Source organism: Myotis brandtii, unplaced genomic scaffold (assembly GCF_000412655.1).
Source record: "Myotis brandtii unplaced genomic scaffold, ASM41265v1 scaffold729, whole genome shotgun sequence".
NCBI classification, from domain to species: Eukaryota; Metazoa; Chordata; class Mammalia; order Chiroptera; family Vespertilionidae; genus Myotis; species Myotis brandtii.
The window spans coordinates 160,871-188,594 of record NW_005370880.1 but is presented as its reverse complement, the minus strand read 5'-3'; the positions used below and the strand labels follow the sequence as shown (position 1 = coordinate 188,594).

Here is a 27,724-nt window from a genome sequence, read left to right as displayed (position 1 = left end):
CTTCCCTGTGTTGACAGAGTGGCTTTGTGTGGTAGGTGTCCCACTGGGCCCAGTGGCTCAGCCTCCCCAATCACCTGAGATGGACACTCTTGGTGCACCCCTCCATGGGCTGGGTGTGCAGTCCTGTTGTAGTTAAGCCTTAAATGCTGTTGGTATCCCTGGGAGGAAATGACCTCCAGGCCAATTGACTACAAGGACCCGCTGTGTCTATAGTGGAAGAACTGCTGTGCTGGAGACACCCTTATGGGGCAGGATTTGCTTCAGTGGGGCTTTGGTGCTCACTGAGTCTGCCTCTTGAGTGTGTCACTTATGGATGTGAGGAGTTGAAATCTGGTATCTGACCACTGGGTACACTGGCTTCTGGATCTCCAAGGAGGTGCAAATTCAAACCACTGTGTGAGTCCGCCCAACAGGAGCTATGGCAAGATCTGCAGATTTCTCCTCTTTGTTTGGGGTTTGGAAATTTTGGAGCTCTCTGACCCAGCTGCAGTTTGTTAGGTTAAGCTGCAAAAGGGCAGGTGATTCATTTGCGCCGCTGTGCACAGCTCGGGTGGGGCGGGGTCTCAGAGAATCACCCGGGCGGAGCAAACAGTGATGGCTGTCGTCAGCCATCTCCGTGACTCCACCCACGTCCCCAAGCCTGTTACCCCACAGTAACAATGATCCCTGTGAGCAGTTCTGTAAGAAAGCCACCCTCGCTTTCCGACCCAATGCCAGACAGTCTGGTTTCTCCCTGTAGGAGTCTGGGTCCCTAGAGACTCGCTGGAAACGAGGTCAGAACAGTCAGGAGCTGGTATCTCCCTTCCTGCACACCCAGGAGCAGCCCGGTCGCGCATCATTAAGATCCTTGAAGGTCTCACTAAGTTCCTCAGAGATTTGTAGAAGATTCTTGAGTAACCTTATAACTGTGGCTTTGAACTCCAAACTCAGTAATCTGCTTTCCTCCATTTGTGACATGTTTCTTCATCTCTGCATCTTGGCCACTTCCCTGTGTTGACAGAGTGGCTTTGTGTGGTAGGTGTCCCACTGGGCCCAGTGGCTCAGCCTCCCCAATCACCTGAGGTGGACACTCTTGGTGCACCCCTCCGTGGGCTGGGTGCACAGTCCTGCCATAGTCAAGACTTGATTGTAGTTGGTATCACCGGGAGGAATCGACCTCCAGGCCAATTGGCTGTGAGAATCAGCTGTGTCTATGGTGGGAGAACTTCTGTGCTGGAGACACCCTTATGGGGCAAGACTTGCTTCAGTGGGGCTTTGGTGCTCACTGAGTCTGCCTCTTGAGTGTGTCACTTATGGATGTGAGGAGTTGAAATCTGGTATCTGACCACTGGGTACACTGGCTTCTGGATCTCCAAGGAGGTGCAAATTCAACCACTTCCTGAGGCCATCCAGCAGGAGCTACAGTGAGATCTGCAGATTTCTCCTCTTTGTTTGGGGTTTGGAAATTTTGGAGCTTTCTGACCCAGCTGCAGTTTGTTAGGTTAGGCTGAGAAAGGACAGGCCATTCATATGCAAAAGCCGTTGTGCACAGCTGTAAATTGGGTAGGGAAGGGTCTCAGGGAATTACCAGGGCAGAGCAAACAGTGATGGCTGCCAGTCAGCCATCTCTGCGTCTCCGCTTCCCCATGTCCTGTGCCCCCACGCAGTAACAATGATCCCTGCAAGCACCTCTGCAAGAAAGCCACCCTCGCTTTCTGACCCGATGCCAGAAAGTCCAGTTTCTCCCCGTAGGAGTCTGGGTCCCCAGAGTCTCGCTGGAAATTGGGTGGGGCAGGGTCTCAGAGAATCACCGGGGCAAAGCAAACAGTGATGGCTGTTGTCAGCAGTCTCCGCGACTCCACGCATCTCCACATCTCACTGTCTTCGTCTCAGTGTCTCCGCGTCCCCGAGTCCCATTACCCCACAGTAACAATGATCCCTGTGAGCAGTTCTGTAAGAAAGCCACCCTCGCTTTCCGACCCAATGCCAGACAGTCTGGTTTCTCCCTGTAGGAGTCTGGGTCCCTAGAGACTTGCTGGAAACGAGGTCAGTACAGTCAGGAGCTGGTATCTCCCTTCCCACACACCCAGGAGCAGCCCGGTTCGCGCACCTCCATACCTCTGCTCTTGGCGCCTCTGCACCTCCTACCCAGCCTCAATGCGCTTTTTCCCTTCTAGTTGTAGAACTTCCACTCAGCCAGCTTTCCCATGGTTCTGGATGATCACTTTTTTGTCTTTCCGTTGTAGTTTTAATGTGGTTGTGGGGAGCGGCACGTACAGGTATATACCCTATGCCACCATCTTGGTTGTTCCTCAAGTTTATTTTTTAAATTGTGACATCCTGACTAAAGAAAGTGGATCCTGGACCTATAAAATATAAGGAGAAGAAACCCATGGGACAGGGGAGAAACAAAATCAGTACATTTATTCTTTCTAAGGTGGTTGTAACAAACAAAATCATTGCTCACTAAGAAAGCCACCCTCGCTTTCCGACCCAATGCCAGACAGTCTGGTTTCTCCCTGTAGGAGTCTGGGTCCCTAGAGACTTGCTGGAAACGAGGTCAGTACAGTCAGGAGCTGGTATCTCCCTTCCCACACACCCAGGAGCAGCCCGGTTCGCGCACCTCCATACCTCTGCTCTTGGCGCCTCTGCACCTCCTACCCAGCCTCAATGCGCTTTTTCCCTTCTAGTTGTAGAACTTCCACTCAGCCAGCTTTCCCATGGTTCTGGATGATCACTTTTTTGTCTTTCCGTTGTAGTTTTAATGTGGTTGTGGGGAGCGGCACGTACAGGTATATACCCTATGCCACCATCTTGGTTGTTCCTCAAGTTTATTTTTTAAATTGTGACATCCTGACTAAAGAAAGTGGATCCTGGACCTATAAAATATAAGGAGAAGAAACCCATGGGACAGGGGAGAAACAAAATCAGTACATTTATTCTTTCTAAGGTGGTTGTAACAAACAAAATCATTGCTCACATCTATATATATAAAAGGCTACTATGCAAAGTGTCCCTTCAGTTCAACCACTTGCTATGATGTGCGCTGACCACAAGGGGGCGGCGAGGAGGGAAGGAAGGCCCCAGCGGGCAGCCAGAAGGCCCCAATCGGCCCTGATCACTGGCCAGGCCTAGGGACCCTACCTGTGCACGAATTTCATGCACCAGGCCTCTAGTGAATAAAGAATACCAGAGATAATATGTAGGGCTGAGTTTTGGCTATGTACATCTAAATGGCAAAAATAACAATTCAAGTTGGTCTTATATAGGAGATGTAAGAAAATAATTGTTGCCTTCAATTCAATTTTAAATTTGTGGAATGACGTAATACATTTTTTGAGGTACCTATTCCAGGATCTGCTAAAATTATTTATACTGCTATTTCCATATTTAATAAAATGTTTATCTACTCTGGGTAGCTATTAAGATAGTATCAATAAAGGCCACTAAAATGATGCCAGAATTCAGGTGAGAGAGTGGTGAAAATGGGAGGAGGATGGGAGGATAATGACATTGGGTAGTAATAACAAACATAATTTTGAAGGTTTCCTAACTAATGCCACAAAATTATATATTTTGGCTAAATGCCACTGGACAGCTGGAAGTGATCAGGAAATGAGTGGAATATCCTAATCGTCCCAGTTAGATTCCTCACTAACCTGTTATTTGGATGGCTAGCTCATGATGGATGGTTTACACAGACTGCTGGGTGAAAGGACACTTCACAATAAAATCCTGTTTTCTAAGTAAAGGAACCTAAATTAATGTCTGTGCGAGGCTTACTACATATTCTGCTTTGTTTCTTCCAAGAACACTTTTGAAGAACCCCTTAGAAAAGCAGCAAAACAAAGAACTTTTTAGACTACAAAGAGATTAACCAAGACATAATCAGTAAATAGTTTAATCATGGATATGTTATCCGTCTTCTCTCTAAAGACAGGGAATATGGGCCAATGGCAAAAAAAAATGTAGCTCTGAATGAGTGGAATATCCTAATCGTCCCAGTTAGATTCCTCACTAACCTGTTATTTGGATGGCTAGCTCATGATGGATGGTTTACACAGACTGCTGGGTGAAAGGACACTTCACAATAAAATCCTGTTTTCTAAGTAAAGGAACCTAAATTAATGTCTGTGCGAGGCTTACTACATATTCTGCTTTGTTTCTTCCAAGAACACTTTTGAAGAACCCCTTAGAAAAGCAGCAAAACAAAGAACTTTTTAGACTACAAAGAGAACCAAGACATACATAATCAGTAAATAGTTTAATCATGGATATGTTATCCGTCTTCTCTCTAAAGACAGGGAATATGGGCCAATGGCAAAAAAAAATGTAGCTCTGCTACTCAAATTCTAAATTTTTCTCTTTCAATTAGAAATTTTAAAAGAAATTTCAGCTTTAAAATGGACCTCATCTTTCACCTCAAATTACCTACATATGATGTCGTTTAAGACACACACAAGAATTTCGGGATTATTTTAATAGAAGACATTAATTTAGGTTCCTTTACTTAGAAAACAGGATTTTATTGTGAGGTGTCTTTTAAGAGATTTAAGTGCTCTAGGTACTGCCATGAGAATTTATACTCAAAGCAAATATTATCTAAGATACCAAGGCATTCAGTTTATTTGGATCTTATACTTAAACATATTAAAACTTACAAAGCCTAAGATAAGGAAGCAACAAGTCAATAAGATCACAACTTAAAATTCTTACATTTTCACATGGTATCAGTGACTATGAAATGCAAAAAATCTTATAAATGTTTAAGTGGGATGATCTCTAAAAACGACACTAGTGTGACCAAACAAATGACCACATACTATGGAAGACTACAGCACATGAATAAGTGCGGAAAGCTGTTCTCCAGAATTTGAAACATTACTTGACCCATCATTTTAGAGGGGGGAAAAAGATAATTAATTAGAAGGCTCTACATGTAGATATAACAAATTCTAATTAAAATATCTTAAGACTATTTTAGATGTTTATTTGATCTTGGAACTGTGGTCAACATCATAAAGTACTTCTCTTCATAAAAATAAAAATCCGTATTTTAAGGATTTACTCAATGGGGGGGAGGGGTCTAGTTTTTTTTTTTTTTTTTTTTTTTGCCTGAGCAAGTAAATTTTTAAAAAGGCTCCTCAAAGTCTTGACTAGCGGTGTCATACTCTTCAATGAAATACTTGAGTTTTTCCACACACCGCTCACCTATTTCATGTAAATTCTGTCTCAATGCAAACTGTATGGACTTTTCTAATGAAGGATCTTTTCCAATCAGTATTTTCCCAACCATCCTGAAAGTTACACAGTCTTGTCAGTAAACCTGTTCAATCTCTCTCTCTTTTTTAAAAAAAAAAATATTTTTTTATTGATTTCAGAGAGGAAGGGAAAGGAAGAGAGAGAAACATCAATGATGAGAGAGAATCGTTGATTGACTGCCTCCTGCACAGCCCCTACCGGGGATCGAGCTGCAACCCGGGCATGTGCCCTTGGCTGGAATCGAACCTGGGACCCTTCAATCCACAGGCCAACGTTCTATCCACTGAGCCAAGCCAGCCAGGGCGATCTCTTTGGTTTTTGATGCTATTGCTTTGGAGCGGCCGTTTAGCTGACCGTCTTCAAATAATCCTATGCCTTCTGCTGCATTTGACTCAGGTTCTTCTGACTGGTCAGTGAACAGTGGTGCTGTGGATCCTGCCTCAACCTCAGGAACTCCAAGTACGTTCCTTTCATCTGCCTTCTTAGCTCTCCAGCAGCCCCTTTGCCCGCAGCCTCCGCAGGCTCCTTTTGAGTTAGCTGGCCGGGTTTGTCTCACATCTTCGATGAAGGAGCTGCTGCAGAACTTGAGGGGGAAGTTGATGTTTTCACAGTCTCTTGATGTTTTCACAGTCCGAACAGGTCTCTCTTGACCCCTCTCTGGCTTTCCTTCATGCTGCCATGTGCAGCGAGCAGCAGCACGCACGGGTTTTCCGGGTTGAGACTGATGGAAAGAGTAAGTTTTGCTTCTTTCTGGAGAGAAGCTTCTACTATGGACACTGGAGCCAGGTCTGCTGTGTGCAGGGTCCTTTCTGTCAGTGGGCGATTCTCTTAAACACGGAGTTTCTCTTTTATGAAGAGACCGGTCTCTGACACCAGGGAAGTGTGGAAACTTTTTCTTCTAAAGCCATCTCTCATGTCCCTGTATTCAGGCTGCTGGCATCCAGAATGATCATCTCTTGCCCACTGGTAGTGAGACGCATCTCCTCTGTGAGGTGGACCACTTCTTCCATCATGAGAAGAACTGCGGCCCTCCTCCCAGTCTCAGTAGCCAGCATGACTGGCATATCTACTGTAGCTTCCTTCAATGGCCTGCCTAGCCGTGTGGTTTCTTTGTCACGATATTAACTGCTCCCTGGTAGCCGACACTGGGGTGATTTCTAGGAGTTGCCTTTCATAGTCATGTCGTCCCTCAGAACACATTGCATCTCTTCTGTGAGCCCATCTTGGGCGGTAACCAAGGATAACGGGGCCATGAGCATGTTCGTTTTGGCTGGTCACAAGTCTCTCTGTAAGATACCAGCTTCAGGAAAGGCTCTGGGCTCCAGGCTGCTGCCACGCAGGCTCCCATGGAGTGGTTAGAGGCCTGGTCTGTGTGCTTTTTCCAAACTCCACTATGTCTGTTCACCCTCAAATGCAGAGGCATGACTGCTGCCCGATTCAAATGCAGTGCAAGACTCCAAGTCCCGCCATGGAAAATGCCCGCCTGCTTGCGGCCACCCCTGTGAGCCGTCCCCTGGCCCCCCCTACCCCCCCGCCCTGTCTCTTCACACAAAGGGAAACCACGCTCACTCAATCCCACAGAGTTTTAATGAAGATAAAAGAAAGTAAGATAGAGGCAATGCTGAAAATAGGATATAGTGAGTGCTCAATTAAATTAGCCCTTCCCCACCTCCTCCTCTTCTCCTTTTCCTCTCCTCCTCACTCTCCTGTTCCATTTCCTCCTCAGAGAAACATGAATTATCTGGTTCTTATTGTCTGGGCTGCAGATAATCCAAAGCTGGTAGCCAATGAGGGGGCACAGCCGGGGTAACGACCAGGTCTCCTGGACTCCTTCCTGGCATCAGTTCACTCCACTTTGCCCTTGTCTTGCATTCTGACCCGTGGTGTGACCTGGGGCAGGTTGAACCTATGCTCCTGGGCCTCCCTTCCCACATCTGTACCCTGCGGTGGTAGCAGGTACCAAAAGGAGGTTGACTGACAATCCCAACTGGTCCCAGACTTGGGGTGTGAGGACCCAGGACACTGGACTTTGGGTGCTAACACCCTGAGGGCCCTGGAAAAAGACTTGTTCACCTCACCTTGCAGTGTTGTTGTGGAGACTAGAAAATGCGTGGAAGGGACCTACAAAAAGAAAATTCTGGTTATACTTTAAAAGCTCTCTGCCTCTCTAAGTCATGTTTTTTGCTTAGGTTAATGAAATGACCACCAGTTAAGTTGTTTTGCTCATGATTGAGCATCGTGTGTGTCTCAGATGGACTGTTGAGTGGTCTTTGGCCTGGTCTCCCGGCTCCCTGCCCTCCCAGCAGTGGTCAGATAGCACCTGTGAGCATCTGAGTTGGTCTTGTCCTTCCTCTGCCCAGAGCCCTGTAGGGCTCCCACCTCCCTCAAGGTAGAGCCAAAGTTCTCCCCAAGGTCCACAAGACCCTGCATGACCTGCCCCATCCCTTCCCTGCCCTCACCTCCTCCCTCCCTCCCTCTGCTCCAGCCACATGGGCCTCATTGCTGTTCCTCCAACACACCAGGCCCAGTCCTGCCTCAGGAGCTTTGCATATACTGGGCCTTTTACCTGGGATGCTCTTGCCCTGTCTAAATACCTGGATCCCTCCACCATCATCTTTGTGTTCAGCTCATGTGTCATCTTCGCAGTGACTACCCTATTTTTGACATTGTATGACTCACCCACTCCTCTCTGGATTACCCGCTCTGTGATGGTTGATAATTTTGTGTGTCTTGTTCCACTGTTGAGTCTGCCATGCCTAGAAGAATCCTGGCATATAGTAGGTATTTGTATTAGTCAGGGCTCTCCAGAGAAACAGAACCAACAGGATGGACATCTACATATCTTGATATATGCATTCATATATGTAAAGATATACTACAAGGAGTTGGCTCACTTGGTTACAGCGGTTGGCAAGTCCCAAGATCTGCCCGGTGAGGTGCACAGGTCCTGAGTCAGGAAAGAATTTGGGGAACTGAGCAAAGGTGAGCACGGCTGATGGGACAGGACAGGAGGTGAGCTGGAGAGGTTGGCAGGTGCTCAGGCTCAGGGGACTGGGCTGCTGATCTGGTTGGCGGCGAACTTGAGCTGGGCAGATAGCGCTAGAGGAAGAAAGCTTTGGGGAGCTGAGCGGGGAGACCGCAAGTGGCGATGTGCCGGAAGTCTGCAGAGAGAAAGGTTGGCTCTGCAGATGAAAGAGGAAGCTGGAAATGAGAAGAAAGATACAATCTGAGTGCAGGAAAGGGAAATAACAAAACATTTGCAGAAGGCAAAAAACCCCGGCTCTCAAGATCCTAATCATGATAATTCATCTATGACATTTTCATAGCACTTTTTATAAAGAGCTTTCCTGTGATATCCCATCCTACCTACCAGTTGATGTCAGCAATATTGTTGACCCCTCTCTTTCTTTCATGCCCCCTACCCAACCCACTGGCAAATCCTATTGGCGTTACCTTCAGAATAAATCCAGAATCTCTTGCTTCCTGCTGCTCCCACCGCTCACCTGGACAAGTGCAGACGCCTCCTGCCTTGTCATACTGCCTCTGATCCTCTCCAGTTCATCTTCCCCACCCTTGGCCAGAAGGTCATGTAAAACCTGTCAGTTGTGCCCCTCCTCTGCTCTAAACTCTCCCGGGGCTCCCATCTCTCTCTGATAAAAAGCTGAAGCTTTACAATGGTCTAGCACAGTGGTTGGCAAACTCATTAGTCAACAGAAGCCAAATATCAACAGTACAACGATTGAAATTTCTTTTGAGAGCCAAATTTTTTAAACTTAAACTATATAGGTAGGTACATTGTTATTAACTTAATTAGGGTACTCCTAAGGTTTAGGAAGAGCCACACTCAAGGGGCCAAAGAGCCGCATGTGGCTCGCAAGCCACAGTTTGCCGACCACGGGTCTAGCAGATCCTACATGATCTGGCCATCCCTCATCTGCTCGGCTCCCACCACACCAGCCTCCTTGGAATTCCATGAAATCATCCTTTATCCTTGCCTTTTCCTCTGCCTTAAATAGCTCCCTAGCCCACTCGCTCACCTCCCTCAGGTCTTTGCTCTGATGTGACCTTCTCAGTAAGGTCTTTATAACTGAGCAACAACTGTGTACCAGGCACTGTTCTATGCATTTAGGACACGGCAGTAAACGAGACACAAAACGCTGCCTTCTGGGAGCTCACAGTCCATCAGGGCAACAGACTTGAAACAACCAATTCTACAGGTTTTTCTATAGAATTGTCTTAGGAAGGGCATGAAAATGTATTCCATTTCCAGCCGGACCTACCTCTTCTTGCGTAGCAGTGGTGGAAATCATGCGCTTTGGGGGTTAACAGGCCTGGCGCTGCCACTTGCCCCCTGTGTGTCCTTGGGCAAGTCACTTAACCTCTCTGAGCCTGTTTTCCACATCCATGCAGTGGGAATTGGATCAGTTTCCTACTGCTGCTATAACAAGTGACCACACACTTGGTGGCTTAACACAGCAAGAACATTATCTTACAGTTCTGGAGGTCAGAAGTACAAAATGGGTCTCATTGGGCTGAAATGAAGGCGTCGGCAGGGCTGCGTTCCTCTCTGGAGGTCCTGGGGGAGAATATGTTTTCTTGTCTTTTCCAGCTGCAGATGTATCCCTGGGCTCATGTCCCCATCCTCCATCTTCACAGCCAGCAATGGCTGGCCGAGGCTTTCTCTCATTGCATTGCTTTGACTCTGCCTTTCCTGCCTTCATCCTTCACTTATAAAGACACTGTGATTACATTGGCTCCTCCTCGATAATCCAGGATGACCTCCATATCAAGGTCATCTGATCAGCAATCTTAATTCTATATGCAACCTTAATTCCCCCCTTTTGTGTAGCATAACATATTCACCTGGTCCAGGGATGGGACGTGGTCATCTTCAGGGAAGCCATTATTCTGCTGACCATAGGAATGATAATATCAAGTGAGCGTCTTCCTTAATGCCTGGAGCCTGCTCCTATCTGTGGCTTTGTCCTCCTGGATCTCAGTGTGGCGAAGAGCTAACCACACAAATAACTGAGCAATTATAATTGTAATGAATGTCACAAAGAAGGAGCACACGTAGCTATGGGGGAGTCAGGGAAGGCTTCTTGAAGGAAGTGACATTTAAGTAAGACCTGAAGAATAAATAGGAACTGGTTAGGGAAAGCAGAGGCAAAGGGAATAGCATGTGCAAAGGCCCTGTGGTAGGAAAGCTAGAAATGGAGACTGACATGAGATGAGGCTTAAAGATGTGGTTGGTAGTCACTGGGGGCTATTTGGGTCATGTTCAATAATTTGGATTTTAATTCTGAGTGCAACAGGCAGTATTATAGGGAGGGGTGGGGTGAATAATCAAATTTGCATACAGAGACGATTGCAGGGCATGATGAGGGATGTAGGACTAATTGTACAATCCAGAGGAAGATCTGTACCAAACATAACCATGGAGACAGAGAGAAGTGAGTAGATGCAGAATGATAGTTGGGAGGGAGAGGGAGAATCAATGTGGGGAGACTCACTGGATGTGTGGGTGAGGACTACACAGGGAAACTGAGGTACAGAGGTGAAATCACATGTTCCAGGGCTGGATTGGCTACAGTGTATCTCAGGCCTCCTCTGACCTGCTGAATAAGCGTCTAATATCCCAAGCTCTCCTGGGAATCCCAGGCGAGGCAGAGGCTGCTGATCTGCGACCACACTTGGAGTAGCAAGGGTCCAGGTCAGTGCATCTCACACTTCCATGGGCCCACCGATCATTTGGGGATCTTGTTACAGTGCAGGTTATGATTCAGCAGATCTGGGTCAGGGCCTGAGATTCTGCTTCCACCAGGCTTCCTACTGGTGCCAATGGCCATGGACCACACTTTGAGAAAGAAGAGTCCTAGGTCTTCAGGGTCCTTGATGAGCACTCTTGGTCACTATGTCAGTTTCTCAGGGCTGCCGTAACAGGACAGAGATTTATTCTCTCACAGCTCTGGAGGCCAGAAGTCCAAAATCCAAGTACTTCCTCTGAAGGCTCCAGGGGGAGAATCTGTTCTCTGCCCCTCTCCCAACTTCTTCTGTTGCCAGCATTCCTTGGCTTGTAGACCCATCACTCTAATCTCTGCCTCCGTCATCACATGGTCCTCTCCCTATGTCTCTGTACCTCTCCTCCATTGCTTAAAAGGACACCAATCGCCCTAGCTGGTTTGGCTCAATGGATAGAGCATCGGCCTGTGGACCAGAGGGTCCCAGGTTCGATTCCAGTCAAGGGCACATGCCCAGGGTTGTGGGCTCGATCCCCAGTAGTGGGTGTGCAAGAGGCAGCCAATCAATGATTCTCTCTCATCATTGATGTTTCTATCTCTCTCTCCCTCTCCCTTCCTCTCTGAAATACAAATATATATATATTTTTAAAAAGGACACCAATCATGTCAGATTAAGGGACCATCCTACTCCAGTATGATCTCATCTTAACTCACATCTTTTTTTTCTTTTTTGCTATAGTATTCCATTTTAATATTTAATGCTAACTCACATCTTAATAACATCTACAAAGACCAAATTTCCAAATAAGTTCATGTTCTCAGGGTCCAGGATTTAGGACTTCAATATCTTCACAGGGGACCCAAAAACAGTTGCCTTCTTGTTCTCCCACTGGTTTTCCCCGCAGCTCCACTCTGGTGCTGTAACACAGGATCTTCTTTTTCTGCTGCCTAGATACGAATGAGTGTTGGGACACCACCACGTGTCCAGCTTATGCCACCTGCACCAACACTGTGGGAAGTTACTACTGTACTTGTAAACGAGGCTTCCTGTCCAGCAACGGACTGACGCAGTTCAGAGGCCCAGGGGTGGAATGCAAAGGTGAGTGCACACCTCCTCAAAATCCTCTAGCATTCAGTAGAAAGTTAGGTGGAAGCTGGCAGATGTAGGTACTTTGTTCCTCCCCTGCAGACATTTTTTCCTCCCACCTTCCCTTTCCTTCCTTCCTTCCTTCCTTCCTTCCTTCCTTCCTTCCTTCCTTCCTTCCTTCCTTCTTTCCTTCTTCCTCATTCTCTCTCTCTCTCTCTCTCTCTCTCTCTCTCTCAAATGACTCCTGGTCATTAACATTTTCAATGATTAGAGATTAGCATTATAATAAATAAAAATAAAGAACATGCTATTTATCAATATCCACTAAAGAACATGCTATTTATCAATATCCACTGATCTCATGTTGGGGACCCTCCTTCTGCCTCTCGATGTAGATGATAAGATTTTCTAACACTTATTGAGTGTCAGGCCCCGTGCAAGGGCTTTAGGTGCATGTCCCCATGTAATCGAGAGTGGCAGTGGGATGCCTCTCCATTGGAAAGATGAGGAAATTAAGGCTCCAAGAGCTGAAATGACTTGTGTAGCGTCATGCAGTTGAACTGAAATTCAAACCCAGGTCTTTCTGACTCTAATGGTGGTCTCTTCACACATTATTTATTTGCCACACTCTAGTTGTGAGGTGTTGGGGAAATGAATTTAATCTCTCCAAGCCTCAATGTTTCTATCTGTAAAATAGGTACTAGTATTTAAGAGCATCTACCTCCAAGGATAGTTGGGAAGAATAAATGCAATAATGTTTGCAGTGTGCTAGGCACATATACAATTCCAAGAGCTACTATTAACATAAATAATATAAACTCAAATAGTTCCCAGAATGAGCTAAGTTCTTTGTCTGCATTTCTTATATTTAGACCCCAATTCTCTTCTTGGCAATAAAGATCTGTCTGTGCCTTTGAATAAGATCAGGGGTCTGTAAACTTTTTCTTTCTGGGGCCAGATATTTTGGAGGTTGTAAGCCTTACAATCTCTGTCATGACTACTCAATGCTCCAGCTGTATTGCAAAAGCAGCCGTAGATGATACATAAATGAATGGATGTGACTGTGTGCTAATAAAACTTTGTTTACACAAAATGGATGTGGTGGACTGAATTTGACCCGTGGGCTGTAGTTGGCTGAATAAGATAAATCATTTCTATCATTATAGCTCCCAGGGAGCCCCAACCATCTTTCTTTGCGCTATAGTTCATGGATTATTCAGTGAGCTCAGTAGTACTGATGGGCCCTGGTTTTTAAATTTGGGGTGAAATGAACATTCCTCATCTAGAAAGTGATGGATACTACAGCCAAGATTTTGTCCACTCTATGTCTGTGACCCCCAGTACAATGCATCAATAGATATTTGTCAAATGAAGGAACATGTTATTCTTTATGTCATCTCCAGATTTTATCATCCTGTTATTGACACTTAGGTTGTTTCTAAAGTTTTATAACTTCAAGCAAAGCTGAGATGAATATCCTTGTGATCTTATCTTGGCAGACAGTGGAGTTCCAGATTTCTCTTTAGGAGAGGTGCAATTTGCCAGGAGAGAGCTATAGGAGATTTGCCTCGAAGTTTTATTTGCATGAAGGTACATAGCAAGTGTTTATTTAGGGTGGCTTGATAGAGCAGGGCCACCCCATGGTACCACAATTGCCCAATTCAATGGGTGCTTCAATGAGTAAGTTCCTAGAGGTGGTTTTGCAAGGTGTTCTCGACTGGGTAATAGACAACTGCAAACTTAGTGCCTAAAACAATAACTATCATTTATTTTGTTCATGAATGAATCCACAATTGGGGCTGAGTTTGGTGAGGACAGCTTGTCTCTGTGCCACACAGTGTCAGTTGAGTTGGCTCATGTGGAAGTTAGAGGACCCACTTTGAAGAGGGCCCACTCACATGGCTGGCAAGCTGGTGCTGGCTGTTGGGTGGCTGCTCCACCAGGCCTGTGGGCTGGAGGTCTTAGTTCTTCTCCACGCAGGCTGCTTTTTCATGACTGTTTGGGCTTCCTCACAGTATGGCGGCTGAGTTCTAAGAATGAGCATCTCAAGAGAACAATGCATGCTTTTTTTTATAACCTTGAGTGTCACTTCCTCCATAGTCGAAAGCATGCTCAGATTGAAGGGGAGGGAACATAGACCTGCTGCTTGATGAAAGGAGTACCAAATTCGCACTAAATGAAGGGCATAAGGAATGGAAGACTTTATAACCATCTTTGGAAAAGACAGTCTTTTATACAGGATGAGGCAGATTTGTAACTCTGGCTCTTTCTCGGTCTAGATGTAGATGAATGTTCTTCAAGTCCCTCAAAATGTGGTCCTAACTCAGTCTGCAAAAACCTGCCGGGGAGGTACAAGTGCAGCTGCTTGCCTGGTTTCTCTTCTCCCACTGGGGATAACTGGAGCCCGGAAAAGCCCGGTCATTTCTCCTGTACAGGTAATGCTCCTGGGCTCTGCATGGGTGTTTCGTGGCTAGCTACCACTGAGTTGGGCACATGCGTATTTAACCTTAGACAGCCAATCTTTTGTCTGCTCACTCTCCTCTGCTGCTCCGCAGACATCGATGAATGCCTCGACAGCGGAGTCTGCCCAGAGCATTCTGAGTGTGCCAACTCTTTGGGAAGCTACAGTTGCCACTGCCAAGATGGATTCATCTTTAACAACTCTCTCTGTGAAGGTATGGAGGACCTGCTCTTCTTCATTTACCTACGTAACGAAGCATCCCTTCATTTGATGATCCTATGAGATAGGGTTGCTGATTCTCATTTAAGACTGAGGAAATGGAGGTTCAGAGAGATGAAGTCACTTGCTCAAGGACACACAGCCATTAAAGTGGAAGAACTGGGATTTGAACTCCTGTTGAGATCTTACGATGAATTAAGCAGTGGGGTCAGGAAGTACTTGAGAGTATGGGAGGCTCTCAAGTGCTCTTTCTCCCAGGGGACATTGGCCATGTCTGGAGACATTTTTATGGCCACAACTGGTGGTGATGGTGGGGTTGTGTGTGATCTTATCATCTAGAGGGCAAGGCACATTACAATGCACAGGACAGCTTCCCACAATCAAAAATCATCTGATGGTGGGCAACGGTGCACTGGCCACCATAATGAGAAATTAACTACAGGCTGAAGAAGGAAGCAGGCAACTCCATAGAATATGACAGAATTTATTACAGGTTACTTACTTACAGGAAGATCAGATCAGAACAGACAGTCCGCACAGATTATTCTAATCAAAAATCATCTGATGGTGGGCAACGGTGCACTGGCCACCATAACGAGAAATTAACTTGAGACTTAAGAACAAAGCAGGCAACTCCATAGAGTATGACAGAATTTATTACAGGTTACTTACTTATAGGAAGATTAGATCAGAACAGACAGCCCAGCAGTCCGCACAGATTATTCCCCACTTCCAGACCCCTGTTACAGTGCTTTTTTACAGTATAACTCAGGCACTAATGATTGACAAGAGAAAGGGACAATGAATGCAGTACAGCAATGCCAGGGGCCATACCTCCTTGTGGTCTTGTGACAGATGGCCGGTTTGATAGTTGTCTTGGTTGTCATGGCATTCTGGCCATTACTAATGAAAATATTTGTGGCTAGAGTTTAAGGAATATAGATACTCATCAACTAGAAGGCTTTGATCTGCTTGCTAAGGACAGTGAGGTTAATCACAGCATGAAACTTAAAATGAAATGAGATCTGGACGCAAAAATGGAGTTGGTTTTGTTCACACCTACCTCCCTACAAAAATGATCCCGTCCCAAATGTCAGTAGTGCTAAGGTAGAGACACTCTGTTGTAGGGAGACCCAAACTTTGGAACTTTCTCCTAAAAGGTATTTAAATTAAGACCTGAGAGTTTCCCTTGATCCTCTGTCTCCTTCCATATTGAATCAGTCATCATGTCTTGGGTGACTGACCTGGTAAATGGTCTGGAATCTCTCCATTCTTTCCCATCTTTGGTCCAAACACCATATGGTTTACAGCAGTCTCGGTCTTGCTCTTTGATTCTGTCCCCCACATTGCAGTCAGAATATTCTCACCAAGAGGCAGGGAGTCTGAATTCTCCATGTTCATTTGGAGAGAGTGACTGCATGACATGCTCAAACCTCATTATATTCTCTTGCCTTGGAGCCAGAGATATTTGAAGTCAGTCCATTTGTAGCAGTTAGCTATTGCTGACTAACAGATGACCCTGAAAGTCAGTGGCTAAAAACCACCCCCATTTATTTAATGCTCAGTTCCATGTCTTGGCAATTGAGGTTGGGCTTTGCTGGCCAGTTCTTTGGGTCTCAACTGGAGTTGTTCGTGGGTCTGCGGTCAGCTGGGGGTCAGTTTTGCTGATCTTGGCTGGGCTGTCCACATATCTGGGGCCATCCATCTCTCTTCCACTTTGTCTTTTATTCTTCGTTAGGCCAGCCTAGGGTTTGTTCATATGGCAGAGGCCCCAAGAATGAGCAGAAACAAACAAACCTCTATAGCAGTGGTTCTCAACCTTCTGGCCCTTTAAATACAGTTCCTCATGTTGTGACCCAACCATAAAATTATTTTCGTTGCTATTTCATAACTGTAATGTTGCTACTGTTATGAATCATAATGTAAATATCTGATATGCAGGATAGTCTTAGGCGACCCCTGTGAAAGGGTCATTCGACCCCCAAAGGGGTCTCGACCCACAGGTTGAGAACCACTGCTCTAGAGGTATAAGTTTGGAACTGGCACCACATTGCTTTCACTGCATTCTATTGGCCAATGCAAGTCACTGGGCCAGCTAGATCCAGGGGTGGGGGAACAACTCCACATCTTACAGAAAAAGGAGTGGCAGAGCCCACATCCCAGGGTGTAGGTACAGGGAGCAGTGAAAGACAATGAACACCTCTGTAATCTATGATCATTATGTTTTGAAACTATTTGCCACCCTTTTGTTTACACACTGTTGGCCAACATTTATTCTCCCCAGGCGCATCTCACTGCCCTGGAGGTGAGGAAGAAGGGGGAACATGGGTATTGGGGAGCAGCAGCACTGTGTGCCACCTGTTAGGAACATGTAGAGTGGGTCTCCTGCTTGCAATCTCCTGTCCTCAATTCCTCACCTGCCTTGATCTGGGTTTTCATTTCCACTCATTAGATGTGGATGAATGTGCCGATCCCAGAGCTTGCCCGGAGCATGCGACCTGCCACAACAGTTTTGGAAGCTACTCTTGTGTCTGCAACTCAGGATTTGAATCCAGCAGTGGAAACAGGAGTTTCCATGGCCCAGGAGGAATGTGTGAAGGTGGGTGGAGGGGTCTTTTGGTGATCCAGGTCCAAGCCTGTTTGCAAAGACAGCAGTGGTGGGGCAGGAATCAGGGTGGATCTCAGCTGAGTTTAAAGCCCTCATCTACAAAGGGGAAGCCAACCATCATTCATTTTTTCTTTCATTCACTCATGCACTCATTCAACAAATACTTCTGGAGCACCTACTTTATGTGAGGCACTATTCTAGGGATGGTAGATACAATGGTGAAAAACACCGGCAAAAATATTTATTTTCCTGTAACTTATCATCTCATGTGGAGGGAGACAGGTAACAAAAATTAATGCACGCATGTATTGTGTGTCTGGAATAGTTAAAGGAGATGAAGACAAATAAGGCAGGGAAGGAAGATAGTGCTGGAGAAGATTTCTAATTTTATTAGAGCAAAGGCCACGATTAGAAGTGGGTATTTGAGAAAGATCTGAAGACACCGAGGGAGTGAGATATTGGGTATCTGGGGAAGGGTGTTCCAGGAGGAGGGAACAGCAGGGACAAAGGCCTGGAGGCAGGTTCTCAGCCAAGGCCCTAAGCTCTTCCATATGTGACCTCCTTTGGTCTTCCCAAGTGATATTTTATACTCATTTTTGAGATGAGAAAACAGAGCCTCCATTGTAGTGGAGTCACTTTTCCAATGTCAAATAGGCAGGAGTTAGGAGGGTCAGCACCTGAACTGTGCCTAGGTTCACATCCAAGATGTCCTGCCCTTCAGTCCTCCACTCTGATATATCTTAGTTGTTATTATTATTAATAATATAGTGATTCCTTGGAGTGGGGCTGGCATTCACCAGGGAAAGAAGGAGTGGATGAGTTTGAGTTCTGAGGGAACACAGGTGAGAGAGAAGAGTCTTCATGAACCTGCAGGTCATCAACGAATCTGGATCCCTCGTTATACAGGGAGTAGAAGCAGAAGATGAGGGAGGTGAGCTTAGTTGGGAGCAGGTTCTCAGGGTCTCGTTGGTTCTAAGGAGGAGTTTGGGTTTTACCCTGAGCCATGGGAGCCTCTGGTTGTGTGCATTCATAGACATGCATTTGAATGCTTCCCTCCATAGCAATGAAAACGTGTGTAAGAAGGTGAGACAGGGCCGGGGAAACCCCTTGGCTCTGTCCCTGGTGGGCTGTGTACTGCTGTTATAGCCTCAGCTTCCTTCATCTTTATGACTTAGACCAATTTTCTGCTTAGATGTGGATGAATGTTCCAGAAACTCGACTCTTTGTGGTCCCAATACTGTCTGCACCAACATCGCAGGAGAGTACAGTTGTTCCTGCCTGCCTGGGTTCATTTCGCCTGAGTTTTGGACCCCCAAACAACCAGAGGCTTTCAAATGTACAGGTAATTCTCCCAGCCGTGAGGTGGACTTCTCAACGGTTGTCAAATGACCCTGAAACACAATGGCATATAGCAACAACCCTTTGTTCTTGCTCGTGATGTTACAGGTTGGCCACATGGGTTTTCTGGGGTACCAGGATGGCTGGCAGATCTGAAATGGCCTCATTTGTGTGGCTGGTAGTTGGTGCTGGTCTCTGGTTGGGAGCTTAGTTGGGCCCCTAATTTTCATCGTGGGCCTTTCCACATGGCAGCTTAGGCTTCCTCATGGCATGGCAGCTGGTCTCCAAGAAGGAACGTTCAAAGGGGCAGAAAGCAGAAATGCCAGTTCTCATAAGGCCTGGGCTCGGCAGTTTTCTAGCACTTTCTATTGGCCACAGTCGGGGCCAGCCTAGGATCAGAGGAAAGAGAAATAAACACCCATCCCTCTGGGGGAACATTGGGAGGGAATACTTCCACTGCATACAGGAAGTGAAAGGGTTAATGGAGGCCGTCCTCAGTGTATCGGCTACACTGCAGAACACATTTTATATTCCTCATCCCCCAGGGGAAATCATGCTTCTTTTAATTAGTCTATTTCTTCTTATTGATCTGCACTAGATGCTGACATTGTTAGAAGCAGAACAGTAGAGTGATAAAAATCGAAAGGAGCCACTATTTCTTCTTATTGATCTGCACTAGATGCTGACATTAGAAGCAGAACAGTAGAGCGATAAAAATCGAAAGGGACCTTAGAGAGGGTAATACAGCTCTAATGGCTCCTGGGAGCCTATTCAGGATCCCGATCAAGGGCAAGAAAGCCAAACCATGGCCTTCCACCCCACTTTTCATCACACTATCACCTCTTTCATTTGTCTTACCTACTCAGGTTTCACTTCACAGGAACAAAGGTTCTCTTGGCCCAAAAGTTTTGAAATTCATGCACGAGTCCAGCTCCATATGCAAAACATAAATTCCCTCTCTGCTATTTCTGACAAGAGCTTGCCTAGTCAAGGCTTCAATGTGTCTGGAAATGGGAAGCTCACTCTTTGGTTAGAGATGTTTTCTGTAACACCAAGAGGAATACCACTTCCCCATGCTTTCAGCTGTGGGCCACTTCCATGCCTTTGATGACTCCAAATTAGTCTACATTCGTATCATAAGGACATCTTGTCCCAGTTCTCCATGGTAATGTCCAGTGCAGTGTGCCACACACCTGCTTAAGTGACTAGTGGATGCTGCTTGTTTATTCTTTTTTTGTTTTTGTTTTGTTGTTGTTAATCCTCACCTGGAATATTTTTCCATTGAATTTTAGAGAGAGTGGAAGGGAGGGGGAAAGAGAGAGAGAAAAACATCTATGTGAGTGAGACACATCAATTGGTTGCCTCCCACACACATCCAGACTGGGTCCAGGGATTGAGCCTGCAACTGAGGTACATGTCTTTGACTGGAATAGAAACTTTGACCCTTCGGTCTGAGGGCTGATGCTCCAATCATGGAGCCAAATCAGTTAGGGCAATTCTTCATGTTTTGTGACGACTCCTAATTCTTTTCTCTAGGGCATTCAATTCCATGTATCCTCTGTGGCTCAGAAACCCTCAGAGGGAGAGGTAACCCTATGTTGCCATGGTGACCTGACACCACTCTGTATTTGTTAGGATAGAGTTTCTCAACCTTTGCACTATTGACTTTTTGGGCTCAATAGTTCTTTGTGTGGGGGGCTGTCCTGTACATGGTAGGATGTTTGGCTTCTACCTACTATATCCCAGTAGCACCCCCTCCCCCAGTCTTGACAATAAAACATGTCTCCATACATTGCCCAGTGTTCCCTGGGGAGGCAAATTGCCCCCAGCTGAGAACCACTAGCTTAACACAGAAATTTTTTATGCTCATAACAATCCAATATGGATATACTGGGCCAATGGGCAGCCTTCCTCCACAAGGTAATAATAGGGGTCCAACCTCCTTGCATCTCTTGGTTTTTCTATCCCTTAGGACCTTGGAATCCCTGGTCCTAGCCAGTGGTGGGGCAAGAGAGAGAGGGCACACCCACTTCTTGGTCATATTGGCCCAGAAGTGACAAATGTCATATCTTTTCACATTCCACGAGTGAAGACTGGTCACACTGATACCCAACCCAGGTTCAGCTGCCTACCACTGGAAAGCCAGTAATGAAGAGACAAGGGTTGGTGAAAGGAAAGTAGTTTATTCAAGAGCTGGCAGCCCAAGAAGATGGTGCACTTAGGTTGCAAAGACCATCTTAACAATTGGACACAGGCAGTGGTTTTTGTAAGGAGAGAAGAGGAATTACAAAAACAAAACAAGCAAACAAAAAAAAAACAGAACATAACAGAACAAAGAAATCGGAAGTAGGGGGTTCAGAGTTCTCCATTGAAGGGACTACGTGCAAGTCAGCACAGTCTGTACAGATAACTGATCGAAGGTCAGCAAATCTCCCAGAGCCGGAAGATCTGGAGGTTGGGGTTTGCTTCTTTTGAAGTTAGTTCCTAGAATTCTTAAGCAAACAGGCTGTTTAACTATTATATGTTAGTTGACAGGTCATCTTTTACAGAAACAACGTTAAAAGAATGTTGGGGTAGGTTACTACATGGTCCCGCCCAGATGCCGAGGATTCTGGGAAGTGTAGTCCCTGTTTGGGCTGCCATTATTTAAATGACAACTCATGTTTCAGAATGGGAAGCATGACTTTTGTTGGATTGTTGGCCAACTCTGCTTCATGCCCTTTCTCCACTACACAGATATTGATGAGTGCCTGGATATGTGCCCTTTCAATGCAACATGCACCAATACCCTTGGGAGCTACTTTTGTACCTGTCACCCTGGCTTTGCACCAAGCAATGGACGGCTGAACTTCACAGAGCAAGAGGTGGAATGTGGAGGTAAATGGAGGGTTGTGTGGACATCCCTGGACAAAAATTAATCTCCTTGTTCCTTTGGTTGTTTGATATTCTCGAGTTCTTTGCAGATATTGATGAGTGTGTGCAAGATCCATCACCATGTGGCCCCAATTCTGTCTGCACCAATGCCCTGGGCTCCTACAGCTGTGGCTGCATTGTGGGCTTTCGCCCCAACCCGGAAGGCTCCTGGAAATATGGCAACTTCAGCTGCAAACGTAATCATCTCCTTGTGTGTCTTGGCAATGGAATCTGTGTCTTGCTCACTCTGCCCAACCTCTGGATCCTTTTCTTACTTTCACCTCATCCACATGTTCTCTCTTTATTCATTCATTCATTTACTACACATTCATTAATTCCCTCATTCAATACATTCTTTTCGGAACATCTATTAATTAGTTAATGAATCAATCTGACCCGTACACTGAGAATTCAGTCCTGGACATGATGGACATGATACTTGCCCTCACGTAGCTTATAGTCTAGGGAAAAAACAGAGAGCACATAAATAATTATTTAATGACCACGATGAATATGACCATTGAAAAATCTTAAAACACTTTGGAGTGACTAATGGGATATTTAATATGCTTGGGGAAAATAGCATTTCAGCTGAAGCTTGAAGGAAAAGTAGGAATTATCCAGATGAAGTGTGAAGATCACACTCAAAGGCCCTGAGGCTAACACAGAGAAAGGGCAAGAGAAATGGCATTAGCTGTATCTGAGAAGGTGGGCGGAGGTCAGATACTGCAGGATCTTGTGAGCCGTGCAAACAATTTTGCAGTCTTCTTTGCCAAGAACAACGGGAAACCAGAAGAGGTTTAAAAATGTTAAATGCTGGATTCTTTGGGATGTTAGAAATATAAGTAACTTACATGGAAGCAATGAAGTACAGTAATAAAATGACTCTATCAGAGGCCATTGTCAACATAAGTAGAATATCATTGATGTCCTTGCTTCTTCCCCATTCCACATCCCTGTCTCTGCCCCAGAGGGAATCCCTTTGAACTTGTGTTCATAATTACCCTACTTAAATAAAGATTTATTCCCTTGTATATATTCCTAAACAATGCCTTGCTTAGATTTGTTGGTTTTGGAGCTTTATAAAACATCTCAGAGTCTCTGATATGGTGGTGTATAGTTTGCTTGTTTCCACTGTTGTATAATATGGCAGTGGATGGACTTTCAGCAGGGCATGACGTAATCAGACTTGCTTCAGTCATATCTTGCTGTGGTTAAGTCTGATTTGGTTGCTTTTGTTTCATTCCTAGGAGTTCCCTTCAAGTGTAAAGAAGATGTGATCCCCAACAATAAACAGGTCCTGCTATGCCAAGTGGAAACAGCAGTGGAGCCTGAGGATGTAAGTATTTTTGAAGGTGTTTTTTATTTTTGTTTGTTTTTTTAAGATTTTTTAATTGATTCTTAGAAAGAGAGGAAGGGAGAGGGAGAGGGAGACAAGCATGGAAATGAAGCGTAACACCGATCAGTTGCCTCCTGCACGCCCACTGGGCATCGAGCCCACAACCTGGTCATGTGCCTTGACCGAGAATCAAACTGGCAACCTTTTGATGCATGGGATGAAGTCCAACCAACCGAGTTTTCCTGGGAGTCAATTAAGTAGGATATTGTTTGCACCTTTAACAAAGGTAAAAATAGCTGTGCCCCCAAACAGACAGCAGTTTGTTTCTTTCTTTATAACAGTCTGAGTGTAAGCTGCTGAGTGCTGATATGGCTCCATAATGCTCTGCCATCATTAATACAAGACTCCCTCGCTGTGGTCCAAGATGGCTGCTGCAGCCCCTGCCATCACGTCTGCATTCCAGCTGGTGGGCAGGGGAGAACGGAAAGTGAAAGGCACTATCCTTTCCTTTAAGACTATGATGCAGTATCACCTCTGCTTGTACCTCATTGGCCAGACATTAGTCACTTGGCCACAGAGCCAAAAGGAAAGTCTAGGAGGGAGGGCACTTGCTTATTTAAAACTTGGGGAGATTCTTTTACTAAAAGAAGAAAAGATGTTGGGGGGACTCATGACCAGTAAGGGTGTTGGGGTTGCATGTGTGTGACAGAAGATGGGTGTGACACAGCCCCTAGGCCAGCTAAAGAGGAATGTGGACGTCGTGGCTCTCTAATGAAGTCATTGTCATTGTAGTGGCTCAAGCCTTCATAAGCATTTTCAGGGATTGAGGTAACTATCTTAAATCCGAGCTTGGACATTAACTTAGGATTCCCATGCACTTTGGACCACTGTTTTTTGTTTGTTTGTTCGTTTGTTTGTTTGTTTAATTGTGGTAAAAACACACATAAGATTCAACATTTAAACCATTTTAAAGTCTACAATTGTTAGGCAAAATGATTCCCGGTACTTAATATGACAGTTGCTATCTAATGAAGCAAGCTGACCACCAATTCATCCTGGAATGTTCTTGCATAGAGAAGAGGGCCCATTAAGTTGTTTTCTGCTGTGGATTAAATGGCCTTAACCAGCACAAACCACTGGCTAGGAGCCACTGTTGTTCTTGGAGGCTGATGTATCAAATTCCTTCCCTTCTCTTTGCTGAGATCAGCCAGCTTGCCGCCGCCCACAGGTGCTGCTTCTGTCCATAGTTCCCCTGGTAAACTCCTGACGTCATGCTGGAGTTGTCAGCCTCTTGGACTACTTTCTCGGGAAATTTTCCCAAGAAATGGCGAGCCAGCCAGGAGACCGGGGCCATGGGAAAGGGGAAAGCAGCTTCCTGGGGGCCATCCTGGGTTGGCCCTTGGCCTCTGTGTGGGGAGGGGTAGCCCCCGTGCTGGGTGCTTGTGGCCACCTTGTGAGTACAGGGACCCTTGCAGACACTGGCTGGGCTGGAGCTGTGGCTTGCTGAGCATTATCTGGCCCCTTGTGTAAGGATAGCCCTTACCACAATGGGCCAGAAAATGCTTAACAATCAGAGAATACTCACTAGTTGAATTGCTAGATATTGTGGCTAAATTTCAACAAAAGTCACGAGAAAGCCTTTCAACGTGGATGGTGAAGTTTTGGGTCACAGGCTGATGGGCTCTCTCTCTCCTGGACTGAAGGAGAAAAAATGAGTAGATATCACCAGTCCCCCGACTCTAAGGCATATTCTGCAGGCACAGGCCCAGGGAGATCATTTTTTAATGGGTTGGATACCAGTGGGATGCGGGGCCCGAGCCAAGTGAGGGAGACCTACCGGGACAAGCCAGTCCCTGGAAGTCCACTGAGGAACCTCAAGATTTGTTGCAGGAAGTAAGAATGAGCCAGGCTCTCGGTGGCCAGGTGTTTGAGGGGCCCACAGAGCTGTATTCACTGCCAGTAGGAACCATCATCCTTTGCAGGCAGCCCCCAAAGGATGGTCCTTGATTTTCCCTTTTAAGTCCGTTAATTGGGCAAGGTGACCGATGTGGGGAATTCATGGCAGAGTTCGTTGAAACGGAACAGGGCCGAGATCAAGTCTGCCCTGTAACTCAGAAGGAGACTCAAGGGCATCTGCACCCCAAAGAGTAAATCTAAGTATAAGGGGCTCATCTGTGTCCCAGGTGAACAGAGGTGTCATGATTTAGTAACAAGGGAACAAGACAGACGGCCTGATGCAGTTCTGGTGAAACCAGGGAAAAGGCTACGCCAAAACCAGCAGTTCCTGCCTCTCCCTTTGTCCCTTCCTCTGCCCTAACCTCAGCCCTAACACTAAGCTACTTTCTTTCTCCATCGATGTGCCTGTGCTGGACATGTCACATACATGGAATCACACACTGTGTGGCCTTTTGGGTCTGGCTTCTCTCTCTGAGCATCATGTGTTCAAGATCCATCCATGTTGTAGCGAGTGTCAGAGCTTCACCCCCTTTTATGGCTGAGTAATACTCCATTTAGCCACTGATTTTTTTCACACATCTCCCCATCTTTTCACCCCACTATGTAGTTCTGCTTTTATGTGTGTCTGATGTTTTATTCATGGAAGAGAAAAGTGCTGTGGCTCCAGTTCAGATCATATGGTGAGTTTGTATTTTCCTGAGGATTCTAGAGACTCATGACACCTCAGGGACCGAGGACCACCCCATGCAGTGGACGTGGTGGCCCAGTCTGTACCTTGAATGAGTGGGGGAGGGACAGATCAGTGCTCACAAATGCTCTTCCCTCTGGCACAGGTTTCGTTTTGTGCACTCATGAATGCCACCTTCAGCGTTCTGGATGAGACCTGTGCAAATAAAACCACTGCCGTTTCTCTGAAGGTAATGACGCCTTTGTCATTGTGTTTCATGGTTTGAATCTCTCAGGGGTGCAGAAAGTCCTCTTTATAATTGAGCTGTGAGTTCACATTTAATTTATGAAAGTTGTGAGGTTTGAAAAGTTAACATAGAGGGAAAAACAGAACAAAGTAATGAAAGTTAACATACAGCAGAATTGCCCCTTTCTGGACAATTTTACATGTTTTATCATTACCTGAGTAGATGGGTGTAGGTACCACTACAATCAGAACACAAAACACTTCTAATTCCTCACCCCGTACCCCTACCCCCACCCCCAGACTTCCTTGGGCTTCCCCTTTATAGTTGCATACTCTGTCTACCACTAGGCTAGAAAAATCCCTGATCTGTTCTGTCATTATAGTTTTATCTTTTTAAAACATCATGTAAATGGGGTCACGCATATGCAGCCCTTTGTGTCTGGCTTTTTTCACTTAGCACAGTACCTTTGAGAGTTGTTAATGTTGTGTTTATCGATAGCTCCATGCCCTTTTGGGGGGAACTATTAGTGACATTTAGCACATTCACATGGTTGAGCAAACATCCCAAAGGTAGTTCTACTATAGTTCTAGAACATCTAGAACATCCTTACCATCCAAAAGGAAACTGCATAAGCATCTCTCCTCATTCCACCCCGCCCCCGCAACCCAGCAACCACTCATCTACTTCCTGTCCCTGTGGATGTGCCTGCTCTGGACATGTCACATAAATGGAAGCACACACTGTGTGGCCTTTTGTGTCGGGCTTCTCTCACTGAGCATCCTGTGTTCAAGGTCCAGCCATGCTGCAGTGAGTGTCAGTGCCTCACTCCTTTTCATGGCTGAGTAATATTCCCCTGTATGGCTGGGCCATAGCTTGTTTATCCACTCATCTATTTTTTTAAAATAGGGGATTGGATTACTCTTTAAAATTTATTTTATTTTTGTTAATTCTCATTCGAGGATACTTTCCCATTGATTTTTAGAGAGAATGAAAGAGAGGGGGAGATACAGAGAGAAAGAAACATCGATGTGAGAGAGAAACATACATGTGTGGGAGACTCATCAATTGGTTGCTTCCCACTTGCCCCAACTGGGCCGGGGATCAAGCCTGTAATCGAGGTATGTGCCCTTGACTGGAATTGAACCTGGGACCCTTTAGTCCACCAGCCAATGCTCTCACCACTGAGCAAAACAGGCTAGGGCTGGAAAACACTCTCTTGATGAGAGAGGGCAGTTGCTATTTCATGGATGAGAGAGACAGAGAGAAGAGACACACAGAGAGACAGAGAGACAGAGACCCTGAGAGACAGAGAGAGGAGAGAGATGATGAGAAAAAGCAAGCAAACACCCCTTTCCTTGCAGAGTACAGCTGAGAGCTTTGCCTCTGTGCTCGAACAAACATCCACGTGGTCCAACTTCACCAAAGATGAGACATCCACGCTGGCCACTGTCTTACTGGAGAGTGTGGAAAGCACCGCTTTGGCAGCTTTTCTGAAACCCTCAACGAACGGCAGTCAGACTGTTCGGACGGAGCACTTGGGTAGGACATATCCTTCATGGCAAGGTCACACCTGGTGCTGGTTTTGAGGAGGGACTTCGGCGATGTGATTCTCCATATGCCATGTTCCCAACTGTCTCAAACCTGTGAACTCATAGCAAAGAACTCTAATCATATTATCAACACTTCTCATGGACTGAGTGCTGGGCGCTGTGTGTGTGTTGCCAGGCACTGCGTTTGGAGTGTGTCATTAATTCACTCAATAAGCAATTGCAAAGTGCCTGCCCTATGCCAGGTGTTAAGGGAGGATAGTCACTTGCTATGTTCAAATGGGTAGGACGGTCCTTCCTGGCTTGGAGTTAGGTGGGGTTTTGTGACTAGTCCTGATCAATGGATTGTGAATGGAATAG

The 27,724-nt window shown here is 45.9% G+C and overlaps 1 protein-coding gene across 1 annotated transcript in view; it reads left to right on the top strand.

Annotated features, from left to right (window-relative positions):
• The window catches only part of ADGRE1 (adhesion G protein-coupled receptor E1), a 45,405-nt gene that overhangs the window by 3,031 nt on the left and 14,650 nt on the right, over nt 1-27,724 (top strand). Inside the window, exons 3-13 of the mRNA XM_014530262.1 lie at nt 5,638-5,700; nt 11,935-12,081; nt 14,349-14,504; nt 14,625-14,744; nt 17,202-17,348; nt 18,550-18,699; nt 21,432-21,572; nt 21,659-21,805; nt 22,859-22,947; nt 25,737-25,820; nt 27,179-27,356. Of these exons, the coding sequence (XP_014385748.1) occupies nt 5,638-5,700; nt 11,935-12,081; nt 14,349-14,504; nt 14,625-14,744; nt 17,202-17,348; nt 18,550-18,699; nt 21,432-21,572; nt 21,659-21,805; nt 22,859-22,947; nt 25,737-25,820; nt 27,179-27,356 (1,422 nt within the window). The remainder of the gene's footprint in view (nt 1-5,637; nt 5,701-11,934; nt 12,082-14,348; nt 14,505-14,624; nt 14,745-17,201; nt 17,349-18,549; nt 18,700-21,431; nt 21,573-21,658; nt 21,806-22,858; nt 22,948-25,736; nt 25,821-27,178; nt 27,357-27,724) is intronic.